This window comes from Mobula birostris, chromosome 6 (assembly GCF_030028105.1).
Source record: "Mobula birostris isolate sMobBir1 chromosome 6, sMobBir1.hap1, whole genome shotgun sequence".
Classification (NCBI taxonomy): Eukaryota; Metazoa; Chordata; class Chondrichthyes; order Myliobatiformes; family Myliobatidae; genus Mobula; species Mobula birostris.
In genome coordinates this window covers 47,972,853-47,989,984 of record NC_092375.1, presented here as the reverse complement: position 1 = coordinate 47,989,984, position 17,132 = coordinate 47,972,853, and the positions used below count along the sequence as shown (strand labels likewise).

Here is a 17,132-nt window from a genome sequence, read left to right as displayed (position 1 = left end):
CAGGGTATTACTGGGGCTGCACCAGTGCATTTCTGATTTCCTTACTTGAGGAAATATGAATTGGCCTTGGAGGTGGTGCAGAGTAGGTTCACCAGGTTGATTTTGGAGATGACCTGTTTAGCCCCTTGGGAGCGATTGCATTGCCTGAGACTATACTCTCTGCAATTCAGTAGAATGAGAGAGGACCTTATAGAAATGTATACACTTATAAAGGTGTTAAATAAGATGGAGGAAGGAAAGTTGTTCCCACTGGAAAGTGAGACTAGAACTAGGGACATAGCCTCAAGGTTTAGGGAAATAGATTTGGGATGGAGGAGAAATTGAGTTCAAGAGCTGAGAGGTAATTTTGCTGCCCTATAAATCCCCAGTTAGACCACACTTAGAATATTGTTTGTTTCTGGTTGCCTCATCATAGGAAGGACGTAGTATCCTTGGGGTGCAGAGGAGATTTACTAGGACGCTGCCTGGATTAAAGAGTATGTCTTAGGAAGATAGGTTAAGTGAGTTGGGGCTTTTCTCTTCGGAGTGAAGGAGGATAGAGGTATATGTGATAAGAGATGTAGATAAGTGGATAGCCAGAGTAGCCAGAGACATCTTTCCAGGGTGGAAATAGCTAATATGAGGGCGGGGGGGGGGGTAGGATTTTTAAAGTAATTGGAGGATAGTTGGGGGGGGGGGAGGTGTCAGGTTTTTCTTACACAGAGTGGTGGCAGTGTGGAATACCCTGCCGGGGTGGTGACAGAAGCAGATACATTAGGGGCATTTAAGAACCTTATAGGCACATGGATAACAGAAAGTGAAGGGCTATGTAAGAGGGAAGGTTTATTGATCTTATACTAGATTAAAAGATGGGCACAACAATGTGGGCCAACGAGCTGGATTTTTTTGCTCAAACTATAAAACATCTCATGGAATACTTTTGAATGGTACTGTTTCCATGTTCCCAGAGGGCAGTGATTCTGGAATTCTCTGCTAAGGGAAGTAGAAGAGGCTACCTCAAAATATATTTGCACGTAGATTTTTGCATAACGGGGAATTGAGGGTTATGTGGAAAAGGCAAGTTGGCAGAGCTTAATCCACGGCCGGATCAGCTATGATTGTATTGATGATGGAGCAGACTCAGTGGGCCTGATGGTCTATTCCTGATCCTGTTTCTTTGGTTCTTATGTCAAAGAAGGCTTTTGGGAATCCCAATTTAAATGAAATGAAAATGCCTGGGTATATGTATGTTTTTTTAAAAATTCTGGAATTTTAATTGGTGTTTAAAGCATTTTCGTATGCGAATACTTTTCGCTGATTTTTAAAAATATTTGTAATGTGCTTGCATAATTTCAGGTAACTTAGTAAAGCAGATTCATTTGGAATGTTTCCAGTATATGCTCTAGATATTTTACTGGAATTATTTGCTCAAACCAGTTCAAGGAATACTTTTAAATGGTATACCTTGTGAAGCATTTTGAATGTGATTACTAAAAGTTGCACTTATATTTGTAGCGTGTTCATCTTAATCCTGTCAGTTGTGAAGAAGATAGAACTTCACTTTTTATCTTGTTTTAATTAATGTGTCCAAGTGTTGTGGTGGTATTAATTTAATATTTTTTTCCCTTTCTCTGGCAGCATTTTCAGTTGGCATTGATTGATTCCAACCCATGCACTCTGTCTAAAGCAGAAAGTAAGTAATTTTTTTGTTAAACTTCTTAAAAATATCACATTGTGCAATTGTTTAATTGTTTATTTTTTATATGACAGTGTCAGATTTTTGTGCACATTAATATCTATTTAACTTGCTGGTTTCTTTCTTAACATGTTTAATAGTATTTGTTAGTCTAATTATAGAATTGTTAGAGCAAAGGAGACCATTTGGCCCAGTGGGTCTTACCAGTTCTTTAAGCTATCCCACTATTTTTTCACTCCTTTTACATAGGTCTGCTAATTATTTCCCCTCAAACCCCTATCCAGTTCAGTTTTGAATGGCATAATTGATTCCATCCCCTTGTGACCCATAACCCCTGTACCCCTGGCCCTTGAGCAATCTGGTGATGAAAGTGACAGGCCTCAATTCACTCGCTTTTAAATTAGTCTGCCCTGTATTATTAATAATAATTACTTTATTGATCCTGAGTGGGAAATTATTTTGTTACAGCAGCAACACTGAGCAATAATAATAAATATAATAATATTAACTAATAAAGTACATCATAATATACACAATTTATCAATCTGCGATACTGTGCGACAGTAATGTACAAAATAATAAAACAGAAACCATTGTACTATGATGTGTGTTCTCGTGTCACACAGAGATGAACTCTTGTATATGCTTATTGCATTTGGTGGGAAAGATTTTCTGTAATGATCCTTGTGACAGCTCAACTGCTTATTCAGTAGGTTATGGAGAGGATGTGCCAGATTGTCCATAATGGATAACAGTTTTTGTTCAGTGACCTCCTCTCCACCACTTACTCAAAATTTTGAGTCCGGGTTGTAGCCAAGGACGGATCCAGCCTTTTTGATGAATTTATTTAGTCTTTTTGAATCACCAGCATTGATGCTGCTCCCCGCATAAAGCTGCAAAGAGGACTGCACTCGCTGCAGCAGGCTGGTAAAAGATCTCCAATATCCTGCTGCACACAATGATGGATCTCAGCTTCCTTAGAAATAATCTGCTTATCCCTTTCTTGTAAACAGCCTTGATGTGGGTTTTCAAGTAAAGTCTGTTGTTGAGGTGATCACCCAAGTATTTGTACTCCACCACTGCAACTACTTCTCCCAGAATATATGCAGGACATGTCACAGTCCTCTTCCTCCTAAGATCAATCATCATCTCCCTGGGTTTGGCTACATTCAGGAGCAGGTGATTCCTCCCGCTTCACTCCACAAACTTGTCCACCAGTCCTGCCCATCTCTGATGTACCCAACCACCGCAGAGTCTGGTGCCGCTCAGCACCATCTCAGACAGAGAACTGTCCAGCCATACAAACTGGGGTCTATCTGTCAGGTAGTCAGTAATTCAGGAGATAGCGGATTTGTCTATGTCCATCCTTTGCAGCTTCTCATTCAGAAGAAGTGGCCGGATTAAATTACAGAAGCTGTTGTATTCCTTCCACTGCTGTCTCCTCTCTGCAACTTAAGTGCATGTTTGATTTCTATTTTTCTCTATTTCTGCTGAGAGTTCATTAATTGGAGGTGTTTACTCTGTTAATTTCTGAACGGATGTTGCATGGTTTATTATTTGCAATGTTCTGTTTACCTGATCTATACATGATCTTGTACATTTCTGTAGCATTTCTTAACTTGCTGTGTTCGGAGCAAAACAGATCCAGCTGCACGAATCTTACGTGGTAGTTGCAATTCCTCATCCTTGGAATCATTTTGGTCAAGCTTCTTGGCAACCAGTTTGATGACTTAAGAGTTAGATGTAGCAGTCTAATCTTATTGTTTATAAAAGATTTAGCAAGACTATTTTTCAGAAGAAATACTTGCCAGGTAATGCGAAAGGGCAAAATGTGAACAACGTGAGGCAATGAACTTCCACAGCTCTGCATTTACCTTGTCAAGGATGATGCCAAACTAAAATTGGAAATCCTTAAGTATTACCAGGCCAGAAATGTTAGCTATCCTTCATTTCTATTTTATTAGCTAATGATTGCAATTGTATAGTTTTTCTCAATAAGAAAAAAAAATGTTGTTCCTTGTAGTGTAGGCTTAGTTTGATTGTTAGGCTATCATGTCTCACCAAGGTGGGGTAGATGGTAACAAATAATACAGTATAAACACTGGAAGCACTTGCTGTCTGGGTGAAGTTACCAAAGGCTGATATTTAGTTGCACATGATTGTCTCTCAACATAACCAGGAGACCTTTCAACACTTACGCATTCATATTCATTTACAGATTTTATTTTTCTCTCAAACAAGGACTCCAAACTAAATTGTAGCATTTAATTGTGCAATATTCAGGAGCAGGAATATTTTGAGTTTTGACTGATACTTTTAAGTTACAAATTGCATCCTTACCGCGTATCAGCGCAAAGCCGTTGTACAGCTAGCTTGTTGGAGAAGTGCCCTTATAACTCGACTGTGCTTATTCTTTTTTTCCAACTTGTTTTCCATTGCCAGCTTGAATGTATTTGGCAAAGCCCCATAGCTAATTTTTCCATGATACTTTTGTGTGAGCTGTCTAATTGAGCTGCTGCATTTAGTCTAGTGAAGAGAGTTCGGTAGTGGTATTGAATAGGGAATTTGAAAGCTGGAATCTGCAGAGGAGAGGGAATGACAATGTGTTACCATCTAGTGTGACCTGTCAAATTGAGCTGCTGCACTCAGGCTTGTGAAAACAGTGGAATAATGTTGTTGGATAAGGGGTACAAAGCTGGGATCCATCAGTGGTGAAGAAATGGCAGCTTTGGAAAGTGTATAAACTGTGGGTATTGTTGGGCATGTGCATATGTGCCCTCGTTCTCCCTTGTCCTTGCAGGTCTAAGTGCTGCCCAAGAACTTATGACAAGTTACTGCAATGCATTTTGTATTTGGCGAATAATACAGCCAATATGCACTGTGCGGGTGACTCCCTCATTATGGAGAGCACAGGTGACTCTGTTCCTAGAAAAGACAATGTCATGGTGTTCCATGCATGGCTTTACAGCCAGTTTGTCCTGATGATGGAAGGAATGAAAGCTTATGGGATGGCAGTCAAATGGACAGTTTTGTCTTGGATGTTGTGTAATTTATTCATTGCTTTTGGTACTGCACTCATCCAGGTATATGGAGTATATTCTATAGTTCTTCTGACCACTGTAGATATTCAGGAGACTTGAGGTTGGCAGAAGATGAGCCAGTTCTCAGTATACAGCTTCTGGCTTGCTGATACTGTCACTGCATATCTAGTTTGGTCCGTTTTTGAACATTGGTTTTGAACACTCAACACATTGAAGGCAAGGGTCTTGGTATTTGTTATTCTGTTATATATTATTCTATCAATGGTTTGACCTTCTCAGTGATTATCAATGATATAATATGAATGTTAATTGTAATTTGCATGTCTGTGTATTGTCCAGTAACGTTCCAAGTGCACTGACACATCTCACTAGTCATAATTTGACTGCCGTGTGCCCCAAAACTTGTGCCGATGGGACCGTCTTTCATATTGATCCCATTGGTTGCCTGCACTCTTGAATCATGTGGTCAGATGCAAATAACAACTTGCCTTCTGTGTCATTTGTTGTAGTCTCGGCTCCTTTAGTCTTTAACTGAAGGGAGAGCTGGGATTGGAATTTGGCCTTGTGTCAAAGGAGGAGGTGACTTTAACGGTTTTAAAATATCTCTTAGTAATTTAAAAACTATAAAAGTAAAACTACAGTATATTTGAAAATAGAATAATTAATAGAAACACTTAAGATATTTCAAGGAATTAAGGACTTAATAAAATAATAATGGATTTGAAAAAAAAATTGCCTCCTTCACTTTATCCAGAGACCTACAATCCCCTTGAAATAGAGTTACAGATCCTTTACGCGTTCTGATATGGAGCCATCGGCCACTCGGTGCATGAAAGTGTTGCGCTATGTTCTATTTAAGTGGTTAAATACCACAGCTTTCCTTTGGAGGCAAGAGCCACAGCCAACAAAATCTATCCTGTTCTCTGCGACATGTAAATTGAATGGAACATCGGTGTAATCATTAACAAACGTTTCTACTTAAGACCTTTTGGTGATTTGAAGAAAAGTCATTGATGATCAGCTGAAGATGGTTGGGTTGAAGACTTTCCTTAAGGAGTTTGTCTGCTTATGGGACTAATGAATGACCTCCAAAAATCTGAAAGTTTGTGTTCTAAATAATATTCAAGCCAGTGGACAAGTTTCCCTTTAATTAACCAATTTTACCAGGATTGCTTGATTCCTAATCAGTTAATATTTGCTGTATCTTGGAAAATCTTGGATTTAGGTGACTTCATGTACAATAAATTAATTTCAAGTTTAATGACTAGTCTGATGTTGGTGCAAACAGCAGCTAGAGTAGGATTCTAATAATCCTGTACCCAATTTATTAGAAATCCCAAAGGTTCAGCGACTGGCTTTCCTGATTGGTTTTCCCATACTTCCTAATAACGTCAGTAGGGCCCTGTTCCCATGCTTCCTTTAAAATCATTGGCTTTAAATTCGATAAAGGAAATCTGCTGAAACTTACAACGGGTTACGGGTTTTGGCCCGAAATGTCGACTGTACTTTTTTCTACAGATGCTGCCTGGCCTGCTGAGGTCCTCCAGCATTTTGTGTGTGTTGCTCGGATTTCTAGCATCCACAGATTTTCTGTTGTTTAGATGATTACATTTATTTCTTTATTGCTCCAGAAGATCAAAAGTTATTTTTGTATGCAGTATTCTACTGGTGTTTCAACTACAGCAGTTGTAATTGCCACATTTAGGTGAATTTCTGGAGATCCTACATGCACTTGGAAATCAGCTGGCAATGCTAGAGATGAAGAGCTAATTGGATAGGATGCAATTTTTTGAGAAAAAGGCAGATCAAAATCTGATAGTAAAATTCCACTGCAATATTTAATGTGGGTATTTTTATTCACGTTCTTAAACTATTGGTTATCAAAATAATCTTACTGGGATTCACAGTTGTACCACTTTTAGTGTTGATGACACTTGGTTCTTGTGTATTTAAAAAAAAATCTAAAATCTACATTATTTGCATTTTAAGATCATAAAATAAGCGTGTTTTGTCTAGTATAAAGATGGAAACTTGCTTTATGACTGAAAAGCATTGTTTATTTAGCACGAATGAGACTAAATGTGCTGAATTAGTTTTTGGTGACATCAGCAATGAAAGGGTTCACATTTCCATTGCTAAATATTGTGAGTTAAGATGAAGTAAATTTATAAAAGAGGTCTAATGAAATTTTGCTACTACTTTGGTAAATAGTAGATTTTTGATAATGGGTGTCAAATAATTCCACAATTATTCGATACCTTTCTGAGGTGTGTTCCAGAATGTATACAATCTTAAACTTCTGGCCACACCCTTTGTCCACTTAAATTCATGCAGAGGTTCAAGAAAGCTGCATGCATTTTGTTTTTAGAGAAGTTGGTGGCAGGTAGTGAGTGCTGACAGCAAGGGTGGGATTAACAAGATTGTTCCACTAAGGAGCTGGTTAAATGGCTTCCTAAACTGTATCAGTCTATGATTGATACATTTTGGTTGGTCACCTGAATAGTGTCTTGTCCCATATAGATACTTTGTAAATACATGGAATTGCAATTGCGAAGGTACAAATTAGTCCAATAACATTTAATGTGTTGTCATGTGAATCACTTAAAGCAGGGGTGGCCAACTTTTTACATTTCATTTGTCAATTTTTTCGCGCATGAGTTCAGATGCACCATATGACTCTTGTATCCCCATTCAATTCTTGTAAAAACATGTTAATATAGACATATTTTTACATGATATATTGATTTAATATAAAAACAAGATAAACTTTACTTACCTTAATGAGACTTTTGAGTCTGTTTTGATTTCACCAAGCTTTTAATGTTTGGAGTTAAATTAGTTACTGAGAGCAGCGGGGAATTCTTCAAATTTGAATCAGTCAATCGCGACCTTGTTTTGTTTTTAATCAATTTCATGGCTAAAAATGCTTGTTCACGTCTGTACGTCGTTCTGAAATTATATATATCTATATCGGCAAATTTTCTTAGTTCTGGAAAATGTTCGCTCTTATTATCACTTAATGTTTTTCTTTTGCTCATTTTCTTTTGCACTGTGATGGGAACTGAATGTAAAAACAAGGCTTAATTTTCGAAAAAGTTCAAAACTGCAAATGTTCACAAAGGACGAACAAAGCACAACTCCGTAGCGCACGCGTGTCAACTGTAAACCGACTGGCAAAAACCTGTGACACACCAGTAGTGCAGACGCCTGGCGTCTCAGGATCAAACAAGTATCAAACGTGTATAGAACAGTTATGGAATGTTGCAGAACACAAGTCCTTCTTTCCTAGTTTGACTCATTGAACATTTAAAAAAAATCGTAAAAGATTAATGTGATAGAAGATAACATTCGCCAAAAGATGTGCACAAAATAATAAAATCGCCAAAAATAGTTGCTAAGTTTTAGATTTATTCTCAGTGAAACCCATTTCTAGCTCTAAGCTACTTGAATTCCTGTCATAAATTTTTTTTCTACAAATCGGTTTTTGCATGAGTAGGCTTTTTTATTGTTATCACTGGGGAGCAATGCGCCACTTCTAATCATCCAAATCGCCACTTTTGGCCATCCCTGACTTAAAGCTTAAAATAGATCTATCATCCAATCATTGGAGCAGGACTATTTGACTCAATCATTGTAGATAATGCACTTAAAATGTTTCTCTTGCCTTTCATTTTTGTAGCATAAGGGAAAAGAGCTTAATTTTTTGGTAGAAATCGCGCTCTGTGTTATGACCTGACTTCAACATTTGCTCTTGCTTCATATGCAAACTAACATAGATGCTAGAAGTTTGAAGCAAAAACAGAAACTGGGTGAATACTCAGATACTCAACCCTAGTTTCAGTGTCTCAAGGATTATAAACTAAGTTTTTTTCTGCCATGCAGAGTGAATATGTAATCTCTCAGATGAGAAGGTGAACTGAGGCTCTGTCCATATGCTTGGGAAACATTCTCTGACTCTGAAGATGAGCAGGTCATTTGTTCTGGACTTCTTAGGCTATGTCTTAACCATGGCCAGCATTATTAAGCTGAATACTCTTTGTGGGAGCTTCCGTGTAAGCTGTTGTAGTTGCTATGGTGCAGCAGCAACTTCGGATGTATGCCATTGACGAGAAGTAGTTTTGATACCGTGTATATAATGTTAGTGGATAAAAACACACTATAACGCTGTTTAACTGAATTCTTACTACATAGGTTGAAGATGATTAAAACAACTGCTGTTTATGAATAATTGAGTTTCATTAGATGATTTTGTAAGACGGACTTAAATGACAATTTGAAGTTTGTGTGGATGTAACTTTGGTAGAATAGTAAAAGCAGTTTCCCTTAGTCCATACTTAATAACTGTAATCATTTACTTATTGTTTGCATACTCTGAATAACGACGACATTTAACATTTACATGAGTTTTGAATTTTCTCTTAACAGTAGAGTAAATTACAATAAAAAGTAACCACTGTTAAGCATATTATTTTTACACAATTAAATGACACCTTAAAATTTTGTGATATCTAATACAAGTCTTTTATTAAGTACTTTTTGAATACAATGATATAGATAGCAGTGAAGTACACATTTGAGTATTGCCGATTGTCTCACTGTTTTAATTTCCAGTTTAAATGCTTATACTACATTGCCTGTTTTTGGGTGAATGCGAGAATAAATATGAATTCCAGAGCTGCTAGGTAAAAACAATAGTATCACATCTCATAAAATAGATTTTGTTTGTAAATAATCCCTTTTGTGTACAGTAAGTTTCAGCCAGTGTTTTTGTTAGGTTTGACTATGGTCACTTTGGTAAGAGGCGCAGACTTGTGTACCTACCTTGCCACTTCTGCTTCTCATGCGTCCCTCCATTTATGCTAATAAGACTTAGTGAACTTGGAGTTTGTTTCTCTCTGTATGATAGTTCAGCCAGTTGCAATTGAGCCTAATAACAATTCCACTCATTTGCACTTCTGCCCTTTGCTTCTCTTTCTAATTTTGTGATGATCTTTCTCTCTGCAAGAGTATACTTCTGTACCCTCAGTAGAATTAATACTGAAGCAAAAAGACCCAAATCAATTCCTGAATCTGGCTGTGAATATGTTTTCTGTCATACAGATTTGCTGAGGTCAAATCAAGTCAAGTCACTTTTTATTGTCATTTTGACCATAACTGCTGATGCAGTACACAGTAAAAATAGACTGTTTTTCAGGACGATGGTGCTACATGAAACAATACAAAAACTACTCTGAACTACGTAAAACAACACAAAAACTACACTAGACTATAGACCTACCCAGGACTGCATAAAGTGCACAAAACAGTGCAGGCATTACAATAAATAATAAACAAGACAATAGGCACAGTAGAGGGCAGTAGATTGGTGTCAGTCCAGGCTCTGGGTATTGAGGAGTCTGATGGCTTGGGGGAAGAAACTGTTACATAGTCTGGTCGTGAGAGCCCGAATGCTTCGGTTCCTTTTGCCAGATGGCAGGAGTGAGAAGAGTTTGTATGAGGGGTGCGTGGGGTCCTTCATAATGCTGTTTGCTTTGCGGATGCAGCGTGTGGTGTAAATGTAATGGCGGGAAGAGAGAACTCAGCTGACCTCACTATTCGCTGCAGGGTCTTGCGATACGAGATGGTGCAATTTCCGAACCAGGCAGTGATGCAGCTGCTCAGGATGCTCTCAACACAACCTCTGTAGAATGTGGTGAGGATGGGGGCGTGGGAGATGGACTTTTCTCAGCCTTCACAGAAAATAGAAATGCTGCTGGGCTTTCTTTGCTATGGAGCTGGTGTTGAGGGACCAGGTGAGATTCTCTGCCAGGTGAACACCAAGAAATTTGGTGCTCTTAACGATCTCTACTGAGCAGTTGTTGATGTTCAGCAGAGAGTGGTTGTTCTGTGTCCTCCTGAAGTCAACAACCATCTCCTTTGTTTTGTTCATATTCAGAGACAAGTTGTTGGTTCTGCACCAGTCTGTTAGCCACTGCACCTCCTCTCTGTATGCTGACTCATGGTTCTTGCTGATGAGACCCACCACGATTGTGTCATCGGCGAACTTGATGATGTGGTTCAAGCTGTGTGTTGCAGCACAGTTGTGGGTCAGCAGAGTGAACAGCAGTGGACTGAGCACACAGCCCTGGGGGTCCCCGTGCTCAGTGTGATGGTGTTGAAGATGCTGCTTCCAATCTGGACTGACTGAGGTCTCCCAGTCAGGAAGTCTAGGATCCAGTTGCAGAGGGAGGTGTTCAGGCCCAGTAGACTCAGCTTTCCAATCAGTTTCTGAGAACTGATTGTGTTGAATGCTGAACTGAAGTCTATGAACAGCATTTGAACGTGAACGTACGTGTCTTTTTTGTCCAAGTGGTTTAGGGCCAGGTGGAGGGTGATGGTAATGGCGTCGTCTGTTGAACGGTTGGGACAGTATGCGAACTGCAGGGGGTCCAGTGAGGGGGGCAGCAGGATCTTGATGTGCCTCATGACACGCCTCTCGAAACACTTCATGATGATGGATGTGAGTCGTTGAGGCAGGACACTGAAGATTTCTTTGGCACGGGGACGATGGTGGCAGACTTGAAGCACGTAGGAACGATGGCGCTACTCGGGGAGATGTTGAAGATGTCAGTGAGAATATCTGCTAGCTGGTCTGCACATCCTCTAAGCACTCTGCCAGGAATATTGTCTGGTCCAGCAGCCTTCTGTGGGTTGACCAGCCGTGTTTCGAGCAGCCAGTCAGTGTGCTCAAAGCAGTCTTGAAGAGCAGAGATGGCTTCTGCTGGCCAGGTTTTCACCTGCTTCTGAACTGGTCTGGAGCACCTGACGAGCAGTCTGTATGCTGGGATTAGCATAACAGAGATGTGGTCTGAGTAACCAAGGTGGGGGTGGGGCTCCGCCCGGTACGCATCGGGAATGTTTGTGTAAATAAGGTCCAACACGTTCTCCGCTCTCGTTGCAAAGTCCACGTTCTGATGGAATCTGGGGAGCACTGACTTAAGGTTCACGTGGTTAAAGTCTCCGGCGACAATAAACAGTCCATCAGGGTGTGCGTTTTGCAGTTCGCTAATAGCCCCATACAGTTCACAGAGCGCCTCCTTAGCATTAGCGGTGGGGAGAATGTGGACACCGACTATTAGGACAGTGGTGAATTTCCGTGGTAAATAAAATGGCCTGCATCAAACAGTCACAAACTCCACTAGCGATTAGCATTATCTGGAAACCAGCACCATGTCGTATTGATGTAAACACACAAGCCACCACCATGAGTCTTACCGGAAAGAGCTGCATCCCTGTCTGCTCGAAACAAGACGAGCCCTTCCAGCTGAATGGCGGCATCCGGGATTCCATCAGTGAGTCACGTTTCCGTGAAAACACGCACAGCAGACTCTGTACTCCTGCTGAGTATTTCGTTGAAAAAAAACCTTTCCAAATAAAATAACTTCTATTATACAATAAAGTGATTAATCTGCCCTCCATTTTTTTCAGTACTGCTGATAATTTGGCATCTGGCTTACTTGCTAGTTTACAGTGAGAGATTATGGTCCAGTCTACAATTGGGATGTATGGCCAAAGCAGAGTTCAGAGTGTTGCCAGGGTCCAGACAGTGAGCCATATGTTTGGCCAGAACTCTGGTTGGAGTTCAGAACTTCAGCGATATGGATGTGTTTGCTTTCACCTGGATCACTTGTTTAGAGTTTTTAATGTTTCCTATTTTCTTTTAAATTCACCAGTGCACTAGAAAAATTATACTTTATTGTTTACATAGCAAAATGTGAAATGTGTTCAGGTATCCACTAGTCCTAAAATTCTGGAGTTTGGCATCTCTCAGGGTGCTGGATTACCAGGGATCTACTGCAGTAGAATTTTGTACCAGCTTTGTTCTCCATCCATACTATGTATCATTCATGTGCTTCACATTCTGAAAACAGCACATGCCTTTTCCATTCTTAGTTATCTCTGACGTTTTTGGTTAATGTTTTCTGAGTGTTGTTGGCAGTCTTTAGTTACTTAGTAATTTTGCTTCACACATACCCCTATAACATTGGTCCCCAACTACCGGGCGGCAAAGCATGTGCTACTGGGCCGTGAGGAAATTTGGCGATATGAAATGATATGAGTCAGCTGCACCTTTCCTCATTCCCTGTCACGCCCACTGTTGGAACTTGAACACAACTGAGGTCATTGCATAAGGAACTCCCTTCGAGTATCGCTGTCTCCCATCACCCCTTGATGCAACTGTCTTGTTGCAGGGAAACAAGCCCAGGGCTCCCACTGATTCAGCCATATTGGTGTGTTGCAATGCTTTTGTATGTTCATACGGGGAAAATATGCGCTGTGTGTTTAATAGCCAAACGTTACTTAAAATGTTATGATACTGTTCACTTATATAAGTGACTTATAATTGACTTATCACTATATTCATGCAAGGAAAATATGCGCTGTGTGTTTAATATTAAATTCGTTAGATAATCCCTTTTAGAAACGAAATTGAGAGTATTAGCCACTTATAAGTGACTTATAGTAGACTTATCACCTATATTCTGGTCGTGATTAACACCCTCTCTCCCCCCCCCGTGCAAAAAAGGTTGGTGACCCCTGCCCTACAAGAGCACTGCCCATGATATTCTATCTCTGCCACATGAACCTTGCCCAAATAAGCCACTGATTATAATCAAGATTTTTGTTTTTAGTAGTTTGCTTTTCTTACAGAGTAAAGACATGGCTGCCAGCTGACTGTACTGCTTTGCCTTTTTTCTAAAGCTCAACACCTTTCCCACTGCTTTGAGAAAGCCATTTGTGAATATGCAACAAAGTCCTGCCACTAATTGCATGTTACTTTCACACTTAAAACCTACCACCTAGCTTCCATCTCATTACATTTACCATCTCCTCGTACTCCTATTAAAACCTTGAAGCAAAGAAAAAAAGTGTAATCGTCACCAAGCATCTGCACACGCCTGCCACATTTATTAGTAATATGTTCCAAATTCTGAGGCACTTTGGTATGATGTGACATGTGATTTTAAAAAGGCTAAGCCTCTGTGTAATTTGTGAACTTTTTAATGTATGCATAGAAATAAAAACTGGTAAGTATGTAAAACAAAAATTTGACATGTAGCTAAACAAGTGAAAAATTGTAGAAATAATTGGGTGTAAAATACTGCTTGCCATTGCATAATAATTTGAAATGAAAATCTTTCTTGAACGGCACTGACTTATGGTAATATTACATAATGCAGTTTGAAGAGTGATATTGTCCCTGACTCAATGATTATTATCCTGAAAAAAATCCATGTGAAAGTTTTGATGTGTCATTTGCATGAATATATCTATGCTGGCATTTAGCATTTGAATGTACAAACATTTGTATTTTTCAGGAAATGTATTTGCAAATTCTTTACATGAGTGAATTTCTGTGACTTTGAGCACTTTTCTAGATTTCCAGTTTGATATTTGTCACGTCTTTTCAAATAAATATATGTACATTGTTTTAAGTTCAAAACCAATCTTTCAAGTGTCAACTACTAAAATTATTAATTTTTGTTTGCAGTTCAGTTTCATGTTGCTCACTTGTATGAAATTCAGGTAAGTCATCCTCTTATAACCTACCTCTTTCATGGTTATTTCAGTTTTCTGGAAGAATTTGTGTGAATAATCACTGCAATGAGGGTATTTATGTTTATCTTAGTGAACTTAACGAGAGGGTATGAAAGGCTGCAAAGGGGTGCATTGGAGCATCATCTGTGAGGATGTCTGATTCGAACAAATGAGTAAGGATGTGTGGGGAGGGAGAAAAGAAAGTGTCTGAGAAATGGGGTATGAATGATAATCCTTGGGGAATGAGACATACAGGGAAAAGCATGGACTTGACAATGCTTTGAGGATGATTAGTGGGAGAGAAGATGTATGAGGGTGATTGGAGTGAGTCTGACCATGCAATGGGCAAGTAGGCATCAAAAACAGTGATGTTAAATGAAAGCAGGCATCATGGGCATGGTGAGTGAGTGAAACGTGTGGTTGGAAAAGCATGGCTATGATTGCATAGCATGAATAAAGAACAGGCTCGGGTAGAGAAAGCCAATTTGATCGAGGAGAGCAGGTTTGGAAGGAGGGTAAACTGGGTTATAATTGCCACTGTACAGGACCACTGGTAAATTCAGTTAGCTCTCTATTTTAAAAATAGAACATAGAACAGTACAACACAGGAACAAGACCTTCAGCCCACGATGTAGTGCCAAACCAATTTAATCAGTAAACAAATAGCTAACCAGACTAATCTCTTCTGCCTATACAATGTCCGTATTGTTCTGTTTTCCTCACATTCATGTGTTTTTTTTTCTAAACGTCTCTTAGAAATCTGATGTTTTCTGCCTGTACCACCACCCCAAGATGCGCATTCCAGGCACCACCACTCTTTGTAGAAGAGAACTTGCCACTTACTTCTCCATAAGATCATCTCCTTTGAAGTTATCCCTTCTCACCTTAAATACAAAAGGGGCAACATAACTTCCTGGCTTCTGAATTCAGGGCCTTGACTAATAAAGGCAAGCATATCATTTGCTGCTGAACCATCCTAACAATCTGTGTAGCCACTTTCAGGGAGCTATGAATTCGGACCCATGAATTCAGACCCTGAGATCCCTTGGATCTTGCTCTTAACAGTGTACTGTCTTTTTGCATTTTACATACTAAGGTGCAATACTTCACATTTGGCTAGGTAAAACTCCATGTGCTTTTTCTCTGCCCATATCTGCAGCTGATCTATATCCCATTATATTCTTCGCCAGTCTTCCACACAATATACTCCACCAATCTTTGTATCATCTGCAAACTTTACTAACCCACACATCTATATTTTCATCCAAGTCATTTATGTACATCACAAACAGCAGAGATACCCGTATAGATCCTTGTGGAACACCACTAGCACTAGTTCCTTCGACACTACCCTCAGTCTTCCATGGGCAAGCTATTCCTGAACGCAAACGGCTAATTCATTATGGATCCCATGAATCTTAATCTTCTGGATGAGCCTCCCATGAGGCACCTTATCAAACGCCTTTTTAAATCCACGAAGACAACATCCACGGCTCTACCTTCATCAGTCACCCTCACCACCTCATCAAAAAAACTCTCAAGTTAGTGAGACACAGCTTGCCCCGCGCAAAGCCATACTGGCTCTCCTTAATTAGGCTATTGTTTTCCAAATGTTCATAAATCCTATCCTTAAGAATTCTCTCCAGTAGCTTCACTGCCACTAACTTGACCCTCACCAGTCTGTATTTTCCAGAATTATCCCCTGTTCCCTATTTGAACAATGGAACAACAGTAGCTGCTTGCTAGTCCACCGAGTCCTCTCATGCGGCGGGAGAGGACACAAACATTTTGGTCAAAGCCCCAGCAATCTCTTCTCTTGTCTTAATAACCTGGGATACCCATCAAGTCCTGGGATCTTAACGACCTTAATGCTCTTTAAGAGTCTCAACACTACCATCTTCTTTACCTTGAAAAGTCCTTGCAAATCAGAATGCTCAACACTGTTCTCCCTATCCTCTACATCCTTCTTGGTAAATACTGATGAAAAGTACTCATTAAGGATCTCACCAACATCCTCTGCATTCAAGCAGATGTTCCCCCATTATCCTTGAGTGGTCCTATCCTGCTCGATGTATGTATAGAATGCCTTGGGATTCTCTTTAATGCTACTTGCCAAGAATTTTGCATGGACCCTCCTGGCTTTCCTAATACCCTTTGAGTACTTTTCTGGCTTCTTTATAACACTAAGAGCTCTTTGATTTGAATACTTTTTCCTTTTTCCTTTTGACTAAATTCATCACCTCTCTTGACATCCAAGGTTCTCTCCCCTTGCCATCCTTGTACGTACTTCTTACTGGAACATACCTCTGTACTCTGTGCAGTTGGCTTGTAAATATCTTCCACATGTCAGACGTGAACTTGCCCAAAATTAGTCCTATTTAACTCTCCCTAGTTCCTGCTTAATGCCCTGCTTCAATTTTATACTCTCCTGCAGGATGCATACTTATCTATATCTATCTTAAAACTTAAGGGGCTGTAGTAGTCATGTTCCCTTACTGTTCACCCACTGAAGGACCAGTCACCTGACCACGCTCATTACCCAACATGAGGTTCAGTACAGCTGCTCCTCTTGTTGGACAATCTACCTATTGATTTAAGAAATCCTACTGGATGTGCCTAATAAATACTGCCCCATCTGAACCTCTTGCACTTAGAAGATCCTAGTTTATATTCGGAAATTGTTTAGTTGTTCTTGCTGTATTTCCATGGAAAATAGCTGCTCCAGTTAATTCTTCGAACTCTTTTATCACAGAAATTTAGCACCGTTGCATATGTAAGATCATAAGTTTACCCCTGTGGTTCTTATTTAAGAGTATTGTATGTGGATGAGGTTTTGA

General features: G+C 39.7%; 1 protein-coding gene across 4 annotated transcripts in view; it reads left to right on the top strand.

The window, feature by feature from the left end:
* kdm6a (lysine (K)-specific demethylase 6A) overlaps positions 1-17,132 on the top strand; it is a 252,209-nt gene that overhangs the window by 130,560 nt on the left and 104,517 nt on the right. For all 4 annotated transcript variants that reach the window (XM_072260435.1, XM_072260433.1, XM_072260436.1 and 1 more), the window contains 2 exons: positions 1,618-1,672; positions 14,249-14,283. In XM_072260435.1, the coding sequence (XP_072116536.1) occupies positions 1,618-1,672; positions 14,249-14,283 (90 nt within the window). The remainder of the gene's footprint in view (positions 1-1,617; positions 1,673-14,248; positions 14,284-17,132) is intronic.